This window comes from Melanerpes formicivorus, unplaced genomic scaffold, assembly GCF_026170545.1.
Source record: "Melanerpes formicivorus ecotype bairdi unplaced genomic scaffold, bMelFor1.0.p_v2 SCAF_9, whole genome shotgun sequence".
Taxonomy (NCBI): Eukaryota; Metazoa; Chordata; class Aves; order Piciformes; family Picidae; genus Melanerpes; species Melanerpes formicivorus.
In genome coordinates this window covers 449,665-471,266 of record NW_027142361.1, presented here as the reverse complement: position 1 = coordinate 471,266, position 21,602 = coordinate 449,665, and the positions used below count along the sequence as shown (strand labels likewise).

The window sequence follows — 21,602 nt, the reverse complement described above, 5'->3', positions numbered from 1 at the left end:
GAGTCCCTCAGGGATCAGTCCTGGGACCTATCTTATTCAACATCTTTGTGGGGGACATGGACAGTGGCATTGAGTGCACCCTCAGCAAGTTTGCTGATGACACCAAGCTGTGTGGTGCAGCAGACACGCTGGAGGGAAGGGAGGCCATCCAGAGGGACCTTGACAGGCTGGAGAGGTGGGCACAGGCCAACCTCATGAAGTTCAATAAGAGCAAGTGCAGGGTCCTGCATCTGGGTCGAGGCAATCCCAGGCACAAATACAGGCTGGGCAGTGACTGGCTGGAGGGTAGCCCTGAGGAGAGAGACTTGGGGGTGCTGGTGGACAAAAAGCTCAACATGAGCTCTCAGTGTGCACTTGCAGCCCGCAAAGCCAATCAGATCCTGGGCTGCATCAGGAGAAGTGTGGCTAGCAGGTCGAGGGAGGTGATCCTCCCCCTCTACTCAGCCCTGGTGAGACCCCACCTGGAGTACTGTGTCCAGTTCTGGAGCCCCTATTACAAGAGGGATGTGGAGGTGCTGGAACGTGTCCAGAGAAGGGCCACGAGGATGATCAGAGGGCTGGAGCACCTCTGCTATGAGGACAGACTGAGGGAGTTGGGGCTGTACAGTCTGCAGAAGAGAAGGCTCCGAGGAGACCTAATTGTGGCCTTCCAGTATCTGAAGGGGGCCTACAGGAAGGCTGGGGAAGGACTTCTCAGGATCTCAGGTAGTGATAGGACTAGGGGGAATGGAATGAAGCTGGAGGTGGGGAGATTCAGGCTGGATGTGAGGAGGAGGTTCTTCACCATGAGAGTGGTGAAACCCTGGAATGTGTTGTCCAGGGAGGTGGTCGAGGCCCCGTCCCTGGGGGTGTTTAAGAGCAGGCTGGATGAGGCTCTGTCCAGCCTGATCTTGTGTGGGGTGTCCCTGCCCATGGCAGGGGGGTTGGAACTAGATGATCCTTGTGGTCCCTTCCAACCCTGAATGAAACTATGAAACTATATAGCATCTAGGATTCCAGCACTATGGCATGTGTCTCCATTAAATTTGTCATTGTTTGTCTCCCTAATTTCTATTTCAAATCTCTTTTCCTCTCTATTTCTTGTTTGTTTGTTTTCCATCCACTATTTGCATTGAAACAACCATCGTGTCCATGAACAGCAAGAATGTTGCTCATTAGTTTCTCACTTAAACAAAGGATGTGGAAACATCTGTGTCGTAGGGTTGGGGGAAAGGCCGGGCCTTCTCCCCACCCTGTAAATAAAGGGAAGAAAATTGAAAGGCAAAAAAACCACAGCCGGATTAGCAAGAGGAATGTGCTATATATTTACAAAGCAGTTTAGGAAACGCAGGGAAATATATACAGAATTTACAGTATTTACAATATATACAGAAATATACAATAGAGTGACACAGAAATGAGGTTTCCCTCCTCTGATGAGGAGGGATCCCCACCCCTGTATTCCCCTTCACTCCCCTTTTCCCCAGAGAGGGTTAGAAAGAGAGAGAAAAAAGGAGCAGTTGTTAATTGGAAAGCAGTTAATACAGGCCTTGCAGTTTATCAGTTTCAAGGTCAGTTTGGCCGAAAGCCCGGAAAGCTGCAAGCTGCCACAAGGAAGAAAAAGAAGTGCCGGACTGCCCAGAACACGCTGCTGTACTCTCAAGTTCAAAGGTGCTTTCTACCAAACTACCAATGAAATTACTTTAGATCTGTCTTTTGTTTATAAACATTCAGCCCCAATGTCCCCTTCCTTAAAGGGACAGCCTCAAACGGTCACAATCTGTCACTGTGCTTACAAGACCTCTCCATTAAGTTGGGCTCTGCATGCCTTGACAATTGAAATTCAACATGATCTTTAGCTTTACTGACTTTCATTAACAATTTAAGTTCTGTAAAGATTAAGACCGCTTCAGTCAGATTTTCAGTGTTTTTCTCTAAAGCTCTGCAAGCTTGCTGGTGGTCCTCATTAGATCTCAGCCCAAAATACTCCAGGGTGCTGTCAGAATTGCAGCACATGAGAGTCGTGGTCTTTAAAAAGTGACCATAAAAATTCTCAGTCGGATAATGAACATTTGATTTTTCAAGTAAGGAGGTTGCATAATTCAAAGCCACAGAAACAAACGTCTCTTGCAAGCACAGACTGATGAAGTTCAAAATGATGCTTCTTAAGTGTGCCAACTCATAATGTGGATACCATAATGAGAGCTCAGGTGGTAATGGTAACTGCTTTCAGTTATGGTATTACAGCCTGACCTGAGGAAAGAGCCCTTTAAGGGGCAAAAGAGGAAGGCTGGGTTTCCAGAGCAGTCTTGACCAATTCCCCCATTTATGGGTGATCACTTTCACTGTAATCTGCACAGTTTGCATGTATACCGCTGAAAAGTAGTTGCATGTATATATGTACTATACTGATACATGTTTGTGCAGCTATTCTTGGTGTTGTGTTGGTCTCTATCTGAATGCTAACTGGGGTTTTCATGATTCATTTATTTTTCTTTCATCACAATAATGTTAGACATTCTTGTGTCCCAGATGGGAGAGAAATGGTCCCTCTTCTTCCCTTTGAGGCATTTGTTCTCAGCTGACAAGAGAACTAAACTGTGTGGTGGGGCCAGAAGGCATACAGGCCATCACACAAACATGTATTTAAGACTCTAAAGAGATCTTGTGGGATTCTTGCAGAACCAGCTGAATGGGTTTTGTTTGAAATGTGACCTTAAATCACTTGGGTGGTTTCTAGGGGAAAACAAAATAAATTCCCAACCGTATTTATGAAATAATCTTCACTTCATAACTTGTATTTCTACTTCACTTGAGTGGCTTTCAGATTAGTAAGTCAAGAGAGGAAAGAAATTTACTCGTAGGCAGTTGTTGAAACCTCTTTCCCTGTCCTCATAAACACGCAGCTATGAAAGTAGCGTTCAGCATAGAGCATTGTATTTTGAAAAGGAAGGGGGGAAAAAGGAAAAAGGATGAATACATAATATTTGGTATGTGAATGATAAAGCCTTGAAAGTGTATATTGTTTTTCAGAGATGAAGGCAAAACCACTTATTGCACTGTTTATTTTTAGAGAACACTTCTAAGGCGAGCCACTCCACACCCTGGAGAATTAAAGAACATGAAAAAGACAGTGGAGAATTTACGGAACAATATGAATGCTGCTAAAGGACTGGATTCAAACAAAAATGAGGTCAATAATGCCATTGACAGAGTGACCACTTCTGTGTAGGATTTCATCTCCAGATTTTACCTCCTGTGTCTTCCCCTGCTGTTGAAATGTTCCTGTTGTCTTCTGGGACCTCAATGAGCCCCTTTTTGTTTTTAACCAGAACCTGATCCATCATCTTCATATCTGTAAAAAGTGCTGCCTGCTGGAAGAAAGTGCCTTATTTCATCCAGGCAGTGAACAAATAATTTCCAAATCAATATAGTAATTTTATTAGTGCTAGACTTTTTAAAGTATTATACACTACTGTATGTAAAAGACAATATTTTTGTCTTAAACACAGGGGAAATAATGCTTTTCTTTTCCAGAGTGATGGTGTAAATTTTAAAATTTTGTATAGGACTTTCATAATAAAATGATGTATTTCATTTTTAAGAGAAAATTTATCTTGAGTGGTACGTATTTTAGTATTTGTGGAAGAGAAAAAGTTTCACGGACAACTGTATTCATTCATTTGTACCACCCATTGTGCCTTATTGTGTCTTGTATGTTCTATTAGTCCTAAATATAGCAACTCTTGAGGAAAGTGACTAGATTTAAACTTGGTCTCCTGTCTTAGATATATTTTTCTTTCTGGACAGTAATTTGTTGGGATTTTTACAGCAGAGAACCTATGTTTATATCATGGGATTTGGGGTTGTGAAGCACAAATGTTAGGGTTTTTTTGTAAACAGAATTAAGATTTAAATGACCAAACTGCTATTGTTTATCACATGATGCACTCACACTTTAACTTAATTGTAATGAAACATCTTGTGTTGGATACTGTGTTGCATTGCAGTCACTAGAAATTCATGCTTCAGTTGTGTTTTTTCTCAAATGTGCCATCTGTAAAATAACTTGAAAAACAGCACGATAGACTTTCAGAAGCACAGTATGAAACTAGTTTTATGTATTACACAAGAAAGAATGACTCCTTAAAGTGCTTTGGTGGTTTTATATACATATATAAAACCATAATAAAGGAATCTTTAAAAGCTTCAGCAGATTTATTGTATCATTAAAATATCAATTAAAGTATGGATGAATGAATACTGGAATTTACTACCATTGTTACTGCATTGCACTTCCAGTGGTCCAATGCTGCTTTCAAGGTTTTATTAAATCTGCGGGTTCTGGTTTGTTTATAAAGGTGAGCATGAATGGAGTTCAATTCAGTAAATAACAATTTTGCAAAAAGATAATGAAGAATAGATTTTGGTGCCTCTGGATTGTGCATGTGATGTGAACTGACAAAGACCACTCACTGTTCAGTGCAGGGACTTGAGCAGTCTGAGTTCAGAGGAAAGATTTGACATATTTAGCGTGAGCTAATGCAATGAACCCAAATTTCAACAAAATTAAAGACCTGACACTTCATGTATGGCTAACCACATCCCTCCTGCTGAACATCTCTTCCAGTAAGTGTTGGTTGTGTGAGGGTTTCTGGGAGAATATGGGAAAGGAGCAGATCAGGGCAGTCATAATAACTTGTGTGTTAAAGTTAGTAACTGCAATTATTTGATTATTTTGTCATTTAACTTTTTGAAGCTTTTACAAAAAGCACTGTTTTCTTTATGTTGTTGAATGAGTATGTATTTGTCACCGGCTGAGGCTGTCCCCTTAAGAAAGGGAATATGGTGGACGGAAGTTGGTAAACGGAAGGAATAGTCTAATTTCATTGGAAGAGTGGGAGGAAGCACCTTCTGAACTGGGAGTGAACTGGGAATGAACTGGGCACTCTGGTATTTCTATCTTCAGTCTTGCTTCTGCTCCTCCACAGTGCAGCTCTGTCTCTGTGCTGGGCTTTCTGCCAAGGCCTCAGCCTTGAAGTCCAGATACCAGGCCTGTATTAACTCCTTTCCAATTAACACAAACTGCTTCTAACATTTTTTTTTTTCCTCTCTCTTCTTTCTCTTTCTATCCCACTCTGGGAAAAGGGGGGGGAGAGAGGGGAGAGCGGAGGTGGGGAACACCCTCTCTGCCGAGGGGTGTTACTCTCATTTCTGTGTTACTCTGTTGTATATCTTTGTATATATTGTAGATATTGTAAATTTGTAAATATTCCCCTGCATACCCTACATTGCTTTGTAAATATAGCTCCACTGCTTTGCTAATTCAGCTTGTGAGTTTTTTTCCTTTCCCTTCAATTTTTTTTTTCCTTTTACCTTACAAGGGGGAAGGGAGGAGGCTTCTGGGCCTTACCCTTCCAAACCCAGCACATTTTTTTTATTGGCTCCCAACGTGGGGCAGATAATTAGTTCAATTTATTATTTGATTGATTTAGTGTTTTCCAGCTGAATTAGCAAACATGAAGGTATTGTGGTTTGTGGAGCGATTGTTCTTTTCAATTTTTGGGGCTCTGGTTTACAGATATTGTTTGGGTTTGATTTTGGATTACCTGGGTAAATATTTGGTGCGGACAATTTATATGTGGGTTATGTATAGAGTTAAATTATGGTATGGAAAATGTATTAATATCTTATGGCCAGTGAGATACAGGAATGTTACCTCCACCACTCTCCCAATTGAGATAAAGGGTTTTAGGATTCCGCCTGAGGAGAAAGTAACTTTAGGTGATGCCTGGGATCCAAAGGTGATTTATTTCATGTGTATAATCCTGCTCTCAGTGATAATTAACGTGTATCTGCTGGTCTCTCTGCGGCGAGAGAGAAATGTGTCCAGAGCTTGTTTTGTTATTAAAACTAGATCAAAAAGAAAACGCCGTGGCTCTCGATCAGTCCCAGAGTCATCTAGTGACGAGGACTGCGGAGAACCTGTGTCAGTTAAAAAGAAGGGTAAAAAGTTAATTGGTAAGGCAGCTCTAAATGACTTTTCTGCTGATTCTAGCAAGCAGCCAAGGGCATCGGCTGGTATCAACATGGCGCCTACTCCTTCTCCTACTCCTTCTCCTTCTTCTTCTTCTCCGTCGGCCATTAACGGAGCAACGTCACTTCCGCCCACTCCCTCGGTGGGACCGGAAGTCACTGCCCCAGCAGCTGATTTATCTCAGGACCTGTCAGCTTCCATTAAGATGGCTGTAAATTCAAACACAGCTCCAGTTAAGGTGGCTCCTTTAAAGACTAGAGGTGGAAAGGCCAAAGATGGAGAAGAAGAGGAGGAGACTGATCCTGGTGAGGGGCCCTCTACTCTAAAAGATCCTGCTGAGGAGGAAGAGAAGGTTTGTTTTAAAGATCTAGCTAACCTAGTGAGATCAAAGCAGGATAGAGATGAGGTTAGGAAAGCAGCTGGCAAAAGGTGGTTCTCAGCTTAAAGAGATCCTTAGGAGAATGACAGCAGGATTATATGGGCAAAGAATTCAGGGAGACGAAGATGAAGATGATATTTTGGAATGTTCTTCTCCACGGGAGGAATTGCGAAATGTCCGTAAAGATTTCACCAGGGCAGATAAGGAGCCAGTTCTAGCTTGGCTTAGTAGGTGTTATGATACAGGTGCTCCAGCTCTAACAGTTGGAGACAAGTCAGCAGCTCAGTTAGGAACTCTCTCAAGGGATAATGGAATAGATAGACATCTAGGCGAAGCTCTCGGCAAGGTTAATCTGTGGATACGCCTTTTAATGGCGGTTGCCCTGAGATACCCTTCCCGAGATGATCTTCCCTGGAATCCTAAACCCTGGACTACCATAGATGAGGGAATTAAGCGCTTGAGAGAATTTGCTGTTAGAGAGCTACTCTATGGTGAACATGAAACTCTGAATCCTGATGACATTCCTGTGGGTATTGGTCTTGCTAAAAAGATCATCAAACTTGCTCCTTCTAATTATGCAAACATTCTGGCAAGCAGGATTGTGTCAAGAAGTTATGGTGGAGCTTCTCCCACGGTTGGCCAATTCAGTGATCAAATGAGACAATTGGAGGATAGCATGACACGTGGTTCTTTGGTTTCGGCCATTAAAACGATGTCTGGTGATATTCAGAATTGCATAAGAGAGTTAAAGGATGAATTTAGAAATTCCATATCCCAATTGGCACAAAGGGATAATTTCAATTCTTCCTCCAGGTGGGTACAAGTCTCATCTGTGAGGAATACACATCCTCCAAGGAGGTCATTCCAAAACAGGTCATTCCAAAACAGGTCGTTCCAAAACAGACCACCAAGGCAATCACGTAGAACTATTTGGATAACTCTGCGTGATCAGTTTGGTGAGAACATGAACCGCTGGGATGGCCAACCAACTTCTAAACTTTTCAGCAGACTGAGGGAATTGCAAAGTAGCAGAACCCAAGGTAGCAATACCAGAAGGGTAGCTGTTACTTCCACAGTTCCCCAGAATGACTCTTATGGCTCCAACAGTGGCTCCAGTTATAACATGCAAATTTATAACCCTTCAAACTATGTGCAATGCACATGTGCGCATGTGTGGTGGGTTTGGAAGGATAAGGCCGAGAAGCCTCCTCCCTTCCCCCTTGTAAGGTAAAGGGAAAGAAACTTGAAGGGAAAGGAAAAAAAAACCTCACAAGCTGAATTAGCAAAGCAGTGGAGCTATATTTACAAAGCAAAGTAGGGTTTGCGGGGAAATATTTACAAATTTACAATATCTACAATATATACAAAGATATACAACAGAGTAACACAGAAATGAGAGTGACCCCCTCGGCAGAGGGGGTCCCCCACCTCCGCTCTCCCCTCTCTTCCCCCCCTTTCCCCAGAATGGGATAGAAAGAGAAAGAAAAGAAAGGAAAAAAAGAGTTAGAAGCAGTTCGTGTTAATTGGAAAGGAGTTAATACCGGCTGTTATCTGGTTTTCAAGGCCGAGGCCTTGGCAGAAAGCCCAGCACAGAAAGCTGCTGCACGGAGAAGAGGCGGAAGCAAGACTGAAAATAAAATGCCGGAGTGCCCAAGATATCTTTCCTACACTCCCAGTTCAGAGGGTGCTTCCTCCCACTCTTCCAATGAAATTAGTTTAGACTATTCCTTCCGTTTACCAACTTCCGTCCACCATATTCCCTTTCTTAAGGGGGCAATGTCAACCGGCCACAGTCCACCCCTTCTAAACAATTTCATTGGCTGTTCATACTGTCCATCCAATCCAAAACGATATTTACAGTTCGTGAGTAAAGTTCATAGTCCATTCCGGCTATGCTCAGATGTAGATGATTCAAAAGTCCAAGAAAATCAGAAAATGAGAAAAATGGAAAACAGTTCATTTCTTCGCCGATGAAGCGAAGAAAAAGGGAAACAGGGATTCTCAGGGTCTCTTAGTTGACTCAGGGCTCTCAGGGATCTCAGGGTTCGTGCACTGTAAATTCTTCGTTGATTCTTCCTCTGGACGCGATGTAGCTGTACAGCAGTTTGAAATTAACCTCTTTCAGCTAAAGTTAAATTTCTTTGTGGAATACGCTGAATTTCACCATTCTCTTGCATTACCCAATAAGTGTGACCCGGACCTTCAGCTGAAACCACCCCTCGGACAGGTTTAGCCTCTCCTGAGGGTGAAAATACCCAAACAGTTTTACCTAACAGATTCTTTTCTCTAACAACAGGAACTCTATCACCTTCTACTTTCCGTAGCAAATCTGAATGTGCAGGTCCAGCTCGGTTCACTGAACCTCTACTATTTACCAGCCAAGTTGCTTGTGCTAAATGTTTTTCCCAGTTTTTCAAAGATCCACCTCCCATGGCTTTGAGAGTGGTCTTCAACAAACCATTGTAGCGTTCAATCTTCCCTGAAGCTGGTGCATAGTAGGGAATGTGGAATATCCACTCAATACCGTGCTCTTTTGCCCAGTTCTTTACAAGGTTGTTCTTGAAATGAGTTCCGTTGTGTCGTGGGATGGAAGGGGTAAGGCCAAGAAGCCTCCTCCCTTCCCCCTTTGTAAAGTAAAAAGGAAAAAAGATTGAAGGGAAAGGAAAAAAAAACTCGCAAGCTGAATTAGCAAAGCAGTGGAGCTATATTTACAAAGCGATGTAGGGTTTGCAGGGAGATATTTACAAATTTACAATATCTACAATATATACAAAGATATACAACAGAGTAACACAGAAATGAGAGTAATCCCTCTCGGCAGAGAGGGGTCCCCCACCTCCGCTCTCCCCTCTCTCCCCCCCTTTCCCCAGAATGGGATAGAAAGAGAAAGAGAGGAAAAAAAAGTTAGAAGCAGTTTGTGTTAATTGGAAGGGAGTTAGTATACAGGCCTGTTATCTGGTTTTCAAGGCCGAGGCCTTGGCAGAAAGCCCAGCACAGAAAGCTGCTGCACGGAGAAGAGGCGGAAGCAAGACTGACTGAGAAGTGCTGGAAATGTCCAGTATAGTCCCAGCTCAGAAGTGCTTCCTCCCACTCATCCAATGAAATTAGTTTAGACTATTCCTTCCGTTTACCAACTTCCGTCCACCATATTCCCTTTCTTAAGGGGGCAACGTCAACCGGCCACAGTCCACCCCTTCTAAACAATTTCATTGGCTGTTCATACTGTCCATTCCGGCTATGCTCAGATGTAGATGATTCAAAAGTCCAAGAAAATCAGAAAATGAGAAAAATGGAAAACAGTTCATTTCTTCGCCGACGAAGCAAAGAAAAGGGAAACAGGGATTCTCAGGGTCTCTTAGTTGACTCAGGGCTCTCAGGGATCTTAGGGTTCGTGCATCATAGACTCCTCGTTGATTCTTCCTTTGGGCGCGATGTAGCTGTACAACAGTTTGAAATTAACCTCTTTCAGCTAAAGTTAAATTTCTTTGTGGAATACACTGAATTTCACCATTCTCTTGCATTACCCAATAAGTGTGACCCGGACCTTCAGCTGAAACCACCCCTCGGACAGGTTTAGCCTCTCCTGAGGGTGAAAATACCCAAACAGTTTTACCTAACAGATTCTTTTCTCTAACAACAGGAACTCTATCACCTTCTACTTTCCGTAGCAAATCTGAATGTGCAGGTCCAGCTCGGTTCACTGAACCTCTACTATTTACCAGCCAGGTTGCTTGTGCTAAATGTTTTTCCCAGTTTTTCAAAGATCCACCTCCCATGGCTTTGAGAGTGGTCTTCAACAAACCGTTGTAGCGTTCAATCTTCCCTGAAGCTGGTGCATAGTAGGGAATGTGGAATATCCACTCAATACCGTGCTCTTTTGCCCAGTTCTTGACAAGGTTGTTCTTGAAATGAGTTCCGTTGTCTGACTCAATCCTCTCTGGAGTTCCGTGTCTCCACAGGATCTGTCTCTCCAGACCGAGAATGGTGTTGCGTGCAGTTGCATGTGGAACTGGATAAGTTTCCAACCATCCAGTGTTTGCCTCTACCATAGTAAGCACGTATTGCTTACCAGAACGAGAACGTGGTAGAGTGATGTAGTCAATCTGCCAAGCTTCACCATACTTGTACTTGGACCATCTGTCACCATACCACAAGGGCTTAAGTCGTTTTGCCTGCTTAATAGCAGCACAAATGTCACAGTCATGGATGACTTGTGTGATAGCATCCATGGAAATGTCTATGGATCTGTCACGAGCCCATTGGTATGTTGCATCTCTACCTTGATGTCCTGATGAATCGTGAGCCCACCGAGCTAAGAATATCTCACCTCGGTGTTTCCAGTCGAGATCAAGATTAGAGTCCATGTCTACTTGAGAAACTCTTGCAGCTAGATCTGCCTGATGGTTGTGTTGCTGTTCCTCAGTAGCTTTGCTCTTAGGAATGTGAGCATCGATGTGTCTCACTTTCACTGGAATTCTCTCGATTCGATCAGCAATGTCCTGCCACAGGTTGGCTGCCCAAATGGGTTTTCCTTTTCTCTGCCAACCACTCTTCTTCCAGTTCTTTAGCCAACCCCATAGAGCATTGGCTACCATCCATGAGTCGGTGTAGAGATAAAGCTTTGGCCATCTCTCACGTTCAGCCACGTCGAGAGCTAGCTGGACAGCTTTTACCTCTGCGAATTGACTGGATTCTCCTTCTCCATCTTTCGCCTCTGCAACTCGGCGTGTTGGACTCCACACTGCAGACTTCCACCTTCGCTTGTTTCCAACAAGACGACAGGAACCATCTGTGAACAAAGCGTATTTCTTTTCATCATCAGAAAGGTCATTGTAAGGAGGAGCTTCCTCAGCACGAGTTACTTTCTCCTCTGGAGGTTTAGCACAGTTGATGCCTTCAGGCCAACTTGAGATCACCTCCACTAGACCAGGTCTTTCAAGATTTCCCATTCGAGCTCTCTGTGTTATCAGAGCCATCCACTTAGACCAGGTTGAGTCTGTGGCATGATGTGGTGTGGATCCTTTGCCTTTGAACATCCAATTCAAAACTGGTAATCTGGGAGCTAAGAGAAGTTGTGATTCAGTTCCAATCACTTCAGAAGATGCTTTTACTCCTTCATAGGCAGCTAAAATTTCTTTCTCTGTTGGAGTATAGTCAGCCTCTGAACCTCTGTAACCTCGACTCCAGAAACCAAGAGGTCGTCCACGTGTCTCCCCTGGAGCTTTTTGCCACAAGCACCAGGTTGGACCATTGTCACTTGCAGCCGTGTACAAAATGTTCTTAATGTCTGGACCATCTCGGACAGGTCCCAGACCCATTGCTTGAATTACCTCTTGCTTTATCTGGTCAAAGGCTGCTTGTTGTTCAGGTCCCCAGTGGAAATGGTTTCTCTTTCGAGTCACATCATACAGAGGTTTCACAATCTGACTGTATCCAGGAATGTGCAGTCTCCAAAATCCCACTATCCCCAAGAAACGTAGGGTCTCTTGCTTGTTTGTGGGACTTGCCATGGTAGAGACTCTATTTACCACATCCACTGGAATGTGTCGGCGTCCATCTTGCCATCGCACTCCCAGAAACTGAATCTCTGTGGTAGGTCCTTTCACCTTGTCTCGTTTGATGGCAAAACCTGCATTCAGAAGAATGTCAATGATTTTGTTACCTTTCTCAAAGACTTCCTCAGCAGTTTTACCCCAGACAATGATATCATCGATGAACTGGATGTGTTCTGGAGCACCGCCTTTCTCCAGAGCATCGTGGATCACTGCATGACAGATGCTTGAGCTGTGGATCCAGCCCATTGGCAGCCTGTTGAAAGTGTACTGGATTCCTCTCCAGGTGAAAGCAAACTGAGGCCTGCATTCCTCTGCTATGGGAATAGAGAAAAATGCATTAGCAATGTCTATGGTAGCATACCATTTGGCCTCTTTGGATTCCAGCTCATACTGTAGCTCCATCATGTCTGGTACTGCTGCACTCATGGGCGGTGTCACTTCATTTAGGGCTCGATAGTCTACTGTCAGACGCCAGTCTCCATTCTGCTTCCGCACAGGCCACACTAGACTGTTGAAAGGTGAATGAGTTTTGCTGACGACTTTCTGACTTTCCAACTGACGAATCAGATTCTGAATGGGCAACAAAGAGTCACGGTTGGTTCTGTATTGTCTGTGATGTACAGTCTGAGAAGCAACCGGCAATTTAATGTCCTGTATCTTATGTTGTCCCACAACTGCAGATTCATCAGAAAGTTCAGGTCTGGCAGATAGCTTCAATTTTTGTCCATCAATTTCTATTGAAGCTACTCCAAAAGCCCATTTGTAACCTCTAGCGTCTTTGAAACGCCCTTCTCTCAGAAAATCAATTCCCAAAATACAAGGTGCGTCAGGTCCGGTCACAACTGTATGCTTCCTCCATTGTTTACCAGTTAGACTTATATTAACCTCTACCTTACTTAACTCTTGAGATCCACCAGTGACTCCCAGAATAGTTATAGACTCCGATCCCTGATAATTTGATGGTATTATGGTGCACTGAGCTCCTGTGTCAACCAAGGCCCTGTACTTCCGAAATTGTGAAGTGCCAGGCCACTGGATGTACACATCCCAATAGATTCTATTATCTCTGTTATCCCTCTCCTCCCCCTGGCGGGAGGCAGGGCACCCCTAGTTATGGGGAACATGCGCACATGTGCATTGCACATATTGCGCAGGGTTATAACTTTGCGTGTTATAACTGGAGCCACTGTTGGAGCCATAAGAGTCGTTCTGGGGAACTGTGGAAGTAACAGCTACCCTTCTGGTATTGCTACCTCGGGTTCTGCCACTTTGCAATTCCCTCAGTCTCCTGAAAAGATTAGAAGTTGGTTGGCCATCCCAGCGGTTCATGTTCTCACCAAACTGATCACGCAGAGTTATCCAAATAGTTCTACGTGATTGTCTTGGTGGTCTGTTTTGGAACAACCTGTTTTGGAATGTCCTGTTTTGGAATGACCTCCTTGGAGGACGTGTATTCCTCACAGATGAGACTTGTACCCACCTGGAGGAAGAATTGAAATTATCCCTTTGTGCCAATTGGGATATGGAATTTCTAAATTCATCTTTTAACTCTCTTATGCAATTCTGTATATCACCAGACATAGTTTTAATGGCCGAAACCAAAGAACCACGTGTCATGCTATTCTCCAATTGTCTCATTTGATCACTGAATTGGCCAACCGTGGGAGAAGCTCCACCATAACTTCTTGACACAATCCTGCTTGCCAGAATGTTTGCATAATTAGAAGGAGCAAGTTTGATGATCTTTTTAGCAAGACCAATACCCACAGGAATGTCATCAGGATTCAGAGTTTCATGTTCACCATAGAGTAGCTCTCTAACAGCAAATTCTCTCAAGCGCTTAATTCCCTCATCTATGGTAGTCCAGGGTTTAGGATTCCAGGGAAGATCATCTCGGGAAGGGTATCTCAGGGCAACCGCTATTAAAAGGCGTATCCACAGATTAACCTTACCGAGAGCTTCGCCTAGATGTCTATCTATTCCATTGTCCCTCGAGAGAGTTCCTAACTGAGCTGCTGACTTGTCTCCAACTGTTAGAGCTGAAGCACCTGTATCATAACACCTACTAAGCCAAGCTAGAACTGGCTCCTTATCTGCCCTGGTGAAATCTTTACGGACATTTCGCAATTCCTCCCTTGGAGAAGAACAGTCCGTAATATCATCTTCATCTTCATCTCCCTGAATTCTTTGCCCATAAAATCCTGCTGTCATTCTCCTAAGGATCTCTTTAAGCTGAGAACCACCTTTGCCAGCTGCTTTCCTAGCTTCATCTCTATCCTGCTTTGATCTCACTAGGTTAGCTAGATCTTTAAAACAAACCTTCTCTTCCTCCTGAGCAGGATCTTTTAGAGTAGAGGGCCCCTCACCAGGATCAGTCTCCACCTCTTCTTCTCCATCTTGGGCCTTTGCAGCTCTAGTCTTTAAAGGAGCCACCTTAACTGGAGCTGTGTTTGAATTTACAGCCACCTTAATGGAAGCTGACAGGTCCTGAGATAAATCAGCTGCTGGGGCAGTGACTTCCGGTCCCACCGAGGGAGTGGGTGGAAGTGACGTTGCTCCATTAATGGCCGACGGAGAAGAAGAAGAAGGAGAAGGAGTAGGAGAAGGAGTAGGTGCCATGTTGATACCAGCCGATGCCCTTGGCTGCTTGCTAGAATCAGCAAAGTCATTTAGAGCTGCTTTACCAATTAACTTTTTAGCCTTCTTTTTGACTGACACGGGTTCTCCACACTCCTCGTCACTAGATGACTCTGGGACTGATCGAGAGCCACGGCGTTTTCTTTTTGATCTAGTTTTAATAACAAAACAAGCTCTAGACACCTTTCTCTCTCGCCGCAAAGAAATCAGGAGATAAACGATAATTATCACCAGCAGCAGAATTATAGACATGAGATAAATCACCTTTGGATCCCAGGCATCACCTAAAGTTACTGTCTCCTCAGGCGGAATCTTAAAACCCTTTATCTCAATTGGGAGAGTGGTGGAGGTAACATTCCTGTATCTCACTGGCCATAATAAATTAATACATTTTCCATACCATAATTTAACTTTATACATAACCCACATATAAATTGTCCGCACCAAATATTTACCCAGGTAATCCAAAATCAAACCCAAACAATACCTGTAAACCAGAGCCCCAAAAATTGAAAAGAATAATCGCTCCACAAACCACAATACCTTCATGTTTGCTAATTCAGCTAGAAAACACTAAATCAATCAAATAATAAATTAAACTAATTATCTGCCGCACGTTGGGTACGCCAATAAAAAAAATGTCGTGGGATGGAAGGGGTAAGGCCAAGAAGCCTCCTCCCTTCCCCCTTTGTAAAGTAAAAAGGAAAAAAAATTGAAGGGAAAGGAAAAAAAAACTCGCAAGCTGAATTAGCAAAGCAGTGGAGCTATATTTACAAAGCGATGTAGGGTTTGCAGGGAGATATTTACAAATTTACAATATCTACAATATATACAAAGATATACAACAGAGTAACACAGAAATGAGAGTAATCCCTCTCGGCAGAGAGGGGTCCCCCACCTCCGCTCTCCCCTCTCTCCCCCCCTTTCCCCAGAATGGGATAGAAAGAGAAAGAGAGGAAAAAAAAGTTAGAAGCAGTTTGTGTTAATTGGAAGGGAGTTAGTATACAGGCCTGTTATCTGGTTTTCAAGGCCGAGGCCTTGGCAGAAAGCCCAGCACAGAAAGCTGCTGCACGGAGAAGAGGCGGAAGCAAGACTGAAAATAAAATGCCGGAGTGCCCAAGATATCTTTCCTACACTCCCAGTTCAGAGGGTGCTTCCTCCCACTCTTCCAATGAAATTAGTTTAGACTATTCCTTCCGTTTACCAACTTCCGTCCACCATATTCCCTTTCTTAAGGGGGCAATGTCAACCGGCCACAGCATGTTCCCCATAACTAGGGGTGCCCTGCCTCCCGCCAGGGGGAGGAGAGGGATAACAGAGATAATAGAATCTATTGGGATGTGTACATCCAGTGGCCTGGCACTTCACAATTTCGGAAGTACAGGGCCTTGGTTGACACAGGAGCTCAGTGCACCATAATACCATCAAATTATCAGGGATCAGAGTCTATAACTATTCTGGGAGTCACTGGTGGATCTCAAGAGTTAAGTAAGTTAGAGGTTAATATAAGTTTAACTGGTAAACAATGGAGGAAGCATACAGTTGTGACCGGACCTGACGCAACTTGTATTTTGGGAATTGATTTTCTGAGAGAAGGGCGTTTCAAAGACCCTAGAGGTTACAAATGGGCTTTTGGAGTAGCTTCTATAGACATTGATGGACAAAAATTGAAGCTATCTGCTAGACCTGAACTTTCTGATGAATCTGCAGTTGTGGGACAACATAAGATACAGGACATTAAATTGCCGGTAGCTTCTCAGACTGTGCATCACAGACAACACAGAACCAACCGTGACTCTTGGTTGCCCATTCAGAATCTGATTCGTCAGTTGGAAAGTCAGAAAGTCGTCAGCAAAACTCATTCACCTTTCAACAGTCCAGTGTGGCCTGTGCGGAAGCAGAATGGAGACTGGCGTTTGACGGTACACTACCGAGCCCTAAATGAAGTGACACCACCTATGAGTGCAGCAGTACCAGACATGATGGAACTACAGTATGAGCTGGAATCAAAAGAGGCCAAATGGTATGCTACCATAGACATTGCTTATGCATATTTCTCTATTCCCAGAGCAGAGGAATGCAGGCCTCAGTTTGCTTTCACCTGGAGAGGAATCCAGTACACTTTCAACAGACTGCCACTGGGCTGGATCCACAGCTCCAGCATCTGTCATGCAGTGATCCACGATGCTCTGGAGAAAGGCGGTGCTCCAGAACACATCCAGTTCATCGATGATATCATCGCCTGGGGTAAAACTGCTGAGGAAGTCTTCAAGAAAGGTAACAAAATCATTGACATTCTTCTGAATGCAGGTTTTGCCATCAAGCGAGACAAGGTGAAAGGACCTACCACAGAGATTCAGTTTCTGGGAGTGCGGTGGCAGGATGGACGCCGACACATTCCAGTGGATGTGGTAAATAGGGTCTCTACCATGGCAAGTCCCACAAACAAGCAAGAGACCCTACGTTTCTTGGGGATAGTGGGATTTTGGAGACTACACATTCCTGGATACAGTCAGATTGTGAAACCTCTGTATGATGTGACTCGAAAGAGAAACCATTTCCACTGGGGACCTGAACAACAAGCAGCCTTTGACCAAATAAAACAAGAGGTAATTCAAGCAATGGGTCTGGGACCTGTCCGAGATGGTCCAGACATTAAGAACATTTTGTACACGGCTGCAAGTGACAATGGTCCAACCTGGTGCTTGTGGCAAAAAGCTCCAGGGGAGACACGTGGACGACCTCTTGGTTTCTGGAGTCGAGGTTACAGAGGTTCAGAGGCTAATTATACTCCAACAGAGAAAGAAATTTTAGCTGCCTATGAAGGAGTGAAAGCATCTTCTGAAGTGATTGGAACTGAATCACAACTTCTTCTAGCTCCCAGATTACCAGTTTTGAATTGGATGTTCAAATGCAAAGGATCCACACCACATCATGCCACAGACTCAACCTGGTCTAAGTGGATGGCTCTGATAACACAGAGAGCTCGAATGGGAAATCTTGAAAGACCTGGTCTAGTGGAGGTGATCTCAAGTTGGCCTGAAGGTATCAACTGTGCCAAACCTCCAGAGGAGAAAGTAACTCGTGCTGAGGAAGCTCCTCCTTACAATGACCTCTCTGATGATGAAAAGAAATATGCTTTGTTCACAGACGGTTCCTGTCGTCTTGTTGGAAACAAGCGAAGGTGGAAGTCTGCAGTGTGGAGTCCAACACGCCGAGTTGCAGAGGCGAAAGATGGAGAAGGAGAATCCAGTCAGTTCGCAGAGGTAAAAGCTGTCCAGCTAGCTCTCGACGTGGCTGAACGTGAGAGATGGCCAAAGCTTTATCTCTACACCGACTCATGGATGGTAGCCAATGCTCTATGGGGTTGGCTAAAGAACTGGAAAAAGAGTGGTTGGCAGAGGAAAGGAAAACCCATTTGGGCAGCCAACCTGTGGCAGGACATTGCTGATCGAATCGAGAGAATTCCAGTGAAAGTGAGACGCATCGATGCTCACATTCCTAAGAGCAAAGCTACTGAGGAACAGCAACACAACCATCAGGCAGATCTAGCTGCAAGAGTTTCTCAAGTAGACATGGACTCTAATCTTGATCTCGACTGGAAACACCGAGGTGAGATATTCTTAGCTCGGTGGGCTCACGATTCGTCAGGACATCAAGGCAGAGATGCAACATACCAATGGGCTCGTGACAGATCCATAGACATTTCCATGGATGCTATCACACAAGTCATCCATGACTGTGACATTTGTGCTGCTATTAAGCAGGCAAAACGACTTAAGCCCTTGTGGTATGGTGACAGATGGTCCAAGTACAAATATGGTGAAGCTTGGCAGATTGACTACATCACTCTACCACGTTCTCGTTCTGGTAAGCAATACGTGCTTACTATGGTAGAGGCAAACACTGGATGGTTGGAAACTTATCCAGTTCCACATGCAACTGAACGCAACACCATTCTTGGTCTGGAGAGACAGATCCTGTGGAGACACGGAACTCCAGAGAGGATTGAGTCAGACAATGGAACTCATTTCAAGAACAATCTTGTAAAGAACTGGGCAAAAGAGCACGGTATTGAGTGGATATTCCACATTCCCTACTATGCACCAGCTTCAGGGAAGATTGAACGCTACAATGGTTTGTTGAAGACCACTCTTAAAGCCATGGGTGTGGATCTTTGAAGAACTGGGAAAAACATTTAGGACAAGCAACCTGGCTGGTAAATAGTAGAGGTTCAGTGAACCGAGCTGGACCTGCACATTCAGATTTGCTATGGAAAGTAGAAGGTGATAGAGTTCCTGTTGTTAGAGAAAAGAATCTGTTAGGTAAAACTGTTTGGGTATTTTCACCCTCAGGAGAGGCTAAGCCTATCCGAGAGGTGGTTTCAGCTGAAGGTCCGGGTCACACTTATTGGGTAATGCAAGAGAATGGTGAAATTCTGTGTATTCCACAAAGAAATTTAACTTTAGCTGAAAGAGGTTAATTTCGAACTGCTGTACAGCTACATCGCGTCCAAAGGAAGAATCAACGAGACATCTACGGTGCGCGAACCCTGAGATCCCTGAGAGCCCTGAGTCAACTAAGAGACCCTGAGAATCCCTGTTTCCCTTTTCTTTGCTTCGTCGGCGAAGAAATGAACTGTTTTCCATTTTTCTCATTTTCTGATTTTCTTGGACTTTTGAATCATCTACATCTGAGCATAGCCGGAATGGACTATGAACTTTACTCACGAACTGTAAATATCGTTTTGGATTGGATGGACAGTATGAACAGCCAATGAAATTGTTTAGAAGGGGTGGACTGTCACCGGCTGAGGCTGTCCCCTTAAGAAAGGGAATATGGTGGACGGAAGTTGGTAAACGGAAGGAATAGTCTAAACTAATTTCATTGGAAGAGTGGGAGGAAGCACCTTCTGAACTGGGAGTGAACTGGGAATGAACTGGGCACTCTGGTACTTCTATCTTCAGTCTTGCTTCCACTCCTCCACAGTGCAGCTCTGTCTCTGTGCTGGGCTTTCTGCCAAGGCCTCGGCCTTGAAGTCCAGATACCAGGCCTGTATTAACTCCTTTCCAATTAACACAAACTGCTTCTAACATTTTTTTTTTTCCTCTCTCTTCTTTCTCTTTCTATCCCACTCTGGGAAAAGGGGGGGGAGAGAGGGGAGAGCGGAGGTGGGGAACCCCCTCTCTGCCGAGGGGGGTTACTCTCATTTCTGTGTTACTCTGTTGTATATCTTTGTATATATTGTAGATATTGTAAATTTGTAAATATTCCCCTGCATACCCTACATTGCTTTGTAAATATAGCTCCACTGCTTTGCTAATTCAGCTTGTGAGTTTTTTTTCCTTTCCCTTCAATTTTTTTTTTCCTTTTACCTTACAAGGGGGAAGGGAGGAGGCTTCTTGGCCTTACCCTTCCAAACCCACCCACCAAGCCATCTGCAAATATTCAAATCTATCCTGGCTAAATACATTAATTTTTATGATTTCTTCTCATTTTAGAGATTCCTCATTTAAGCTTCAAGGCATGGTCCCTTTGCAAGAGGTGCTGCAGATTGATAGGTATTAGTTTAGTTCATGGGTAGTGCTATTTCATTCTTCCCAAGGCAGAGTTCTGCTATTTGTTCTTGGTAAGCTGCTATTAAAATAAAAACAGAAAGCAAATGAGATTTTGATACAGTTGACTCTAACCTGAGGCAGACTTTTCTTTTTAAGCTCTTACTGGGATGACATAACTGAAGTTCAAAAATATAGGAAGTTCTGAAGCCAGAGTACAAGATGAAAATGAGTTGCTGAAAAAGACAGACCAAAGGCAGCAAGACTGTGCTCTGTGATGGCAGTTTTTCATTTGGAGCCTGTGCTTTGGTTTGTTTTCAGTGTCTGATCTCTCAAGTGATCTGTATGTGTGCCATTTTATAAAGCAGTTTAGGTACACTTGTCCTCCCAACAGTGTCCATAAGCTTCCAGACCGTTTTGACTCTATTTTATGGCCGGAAAAAGTGACTGTTTGTTACGTTGAAGCAATGTGTGTCCTTGGAAGCATGAACCCTCCCTTCCTGGTCTGTTTAGCTCTTTTCTCTTGGTGGTGCTTTGAGGAGACAGAGCAGTGAGTATAATTTTGTAAACATAACTTTTTTTTTTTTTAATCTATTTTTTCAATCCTTTTGTAAGTCTTTGGCAGGGGTGTGTTTAATGCAAGGGAAGAAACGCTACAAAATTTGTATGTAACCAGAGAAAAGCAACTGACTATAGTGGTGGAGAGGATTTAATATTAACCTGTCAGTTAATGCATGTGAGTTTTCTTTATTGAAACTCACACTTACATAGTTTCACAGGAGTAGGAAGTGGGGGGAGGCACTCTTATGCTACCGTTGTTATTGTAGTTAGCATACTAACATATTCTTCCATCCCCCGTGCTTTGCTCCAGGCTTTTTCCACAGCTTCCATATAATTTGTGTCAAGATGATTTTTCTGGCTTACATGCCATATTTTTGATAGTGAGCATATTGTGGGAAAGTGAATACTGGAAACTTGCATAGTGCTGTGTTTTCCAGCAAATGACTTGTTTGTGTGTGCCTAGGACAAGCTGATCAGCTTACTTCTTATCTAATAGTGCTTTACTAGTGCTGGGTTAACCATTTTTAGCTGATCAGCTACTTAACAGGTTTCATACTTGCTGCTCATGAATTCAGCATTGGAGAGGAGAGTAATGACACAAGAATTGAATTATTTTTTAGTATATTCTTCAGAATATCATTTCATAGTTTCATAGTTTCATAGTTTCATTCAGGGTTGGAAGGGACCACAAGGATCATCTAGTTCCAACCCCCCTGCCATGGGCAGGGACACCCCACACTAGATCAGGCTGGACAGAGCCTCATCCAGCCTGCTCTTAAACACCCCCAGGGACGGGGCCTCGACCATCTCCCTGGACAACCCATTCCAGGGTTTCACCACTCTCATGGTGAAGAACCTCCTCCTCACATCCAGCCTGAATCTCCCCACCTCCAGCTTCA

General features: G+C 43.8%; 1 protein-coding gene across 2 annotated transcripts in view; it reads left to right on the top strand.

Annotated features, from left to right (window-relative positions):
• The window catches only part of LRRC1 (leucine rich repeat containing 1), a 227,046-nt gene that overhangs the window by 182,951 nt on the left and 22,493 nt on the right, over positions 1-21,602 (top strand). The window contains exon 14 of one of the 2 annotated variants that reach the window (XM_068142945.1): positions 3,053-4,350. The exons of the other annotated variant lie outside the window; for it this stretch is intronic. Coding sequence (XP_067999046.1) covers positions 3,053-3,211 — 159 coding nt within the window. The 3' untranslated portion in view covers positions 3,212-4,350. Of the gene's footprint in view, positions 1-3,052; positions 4,351-21,602 lie in introns of those variants that run through there. 2 annotated transcript variants of the gene reach the window in all.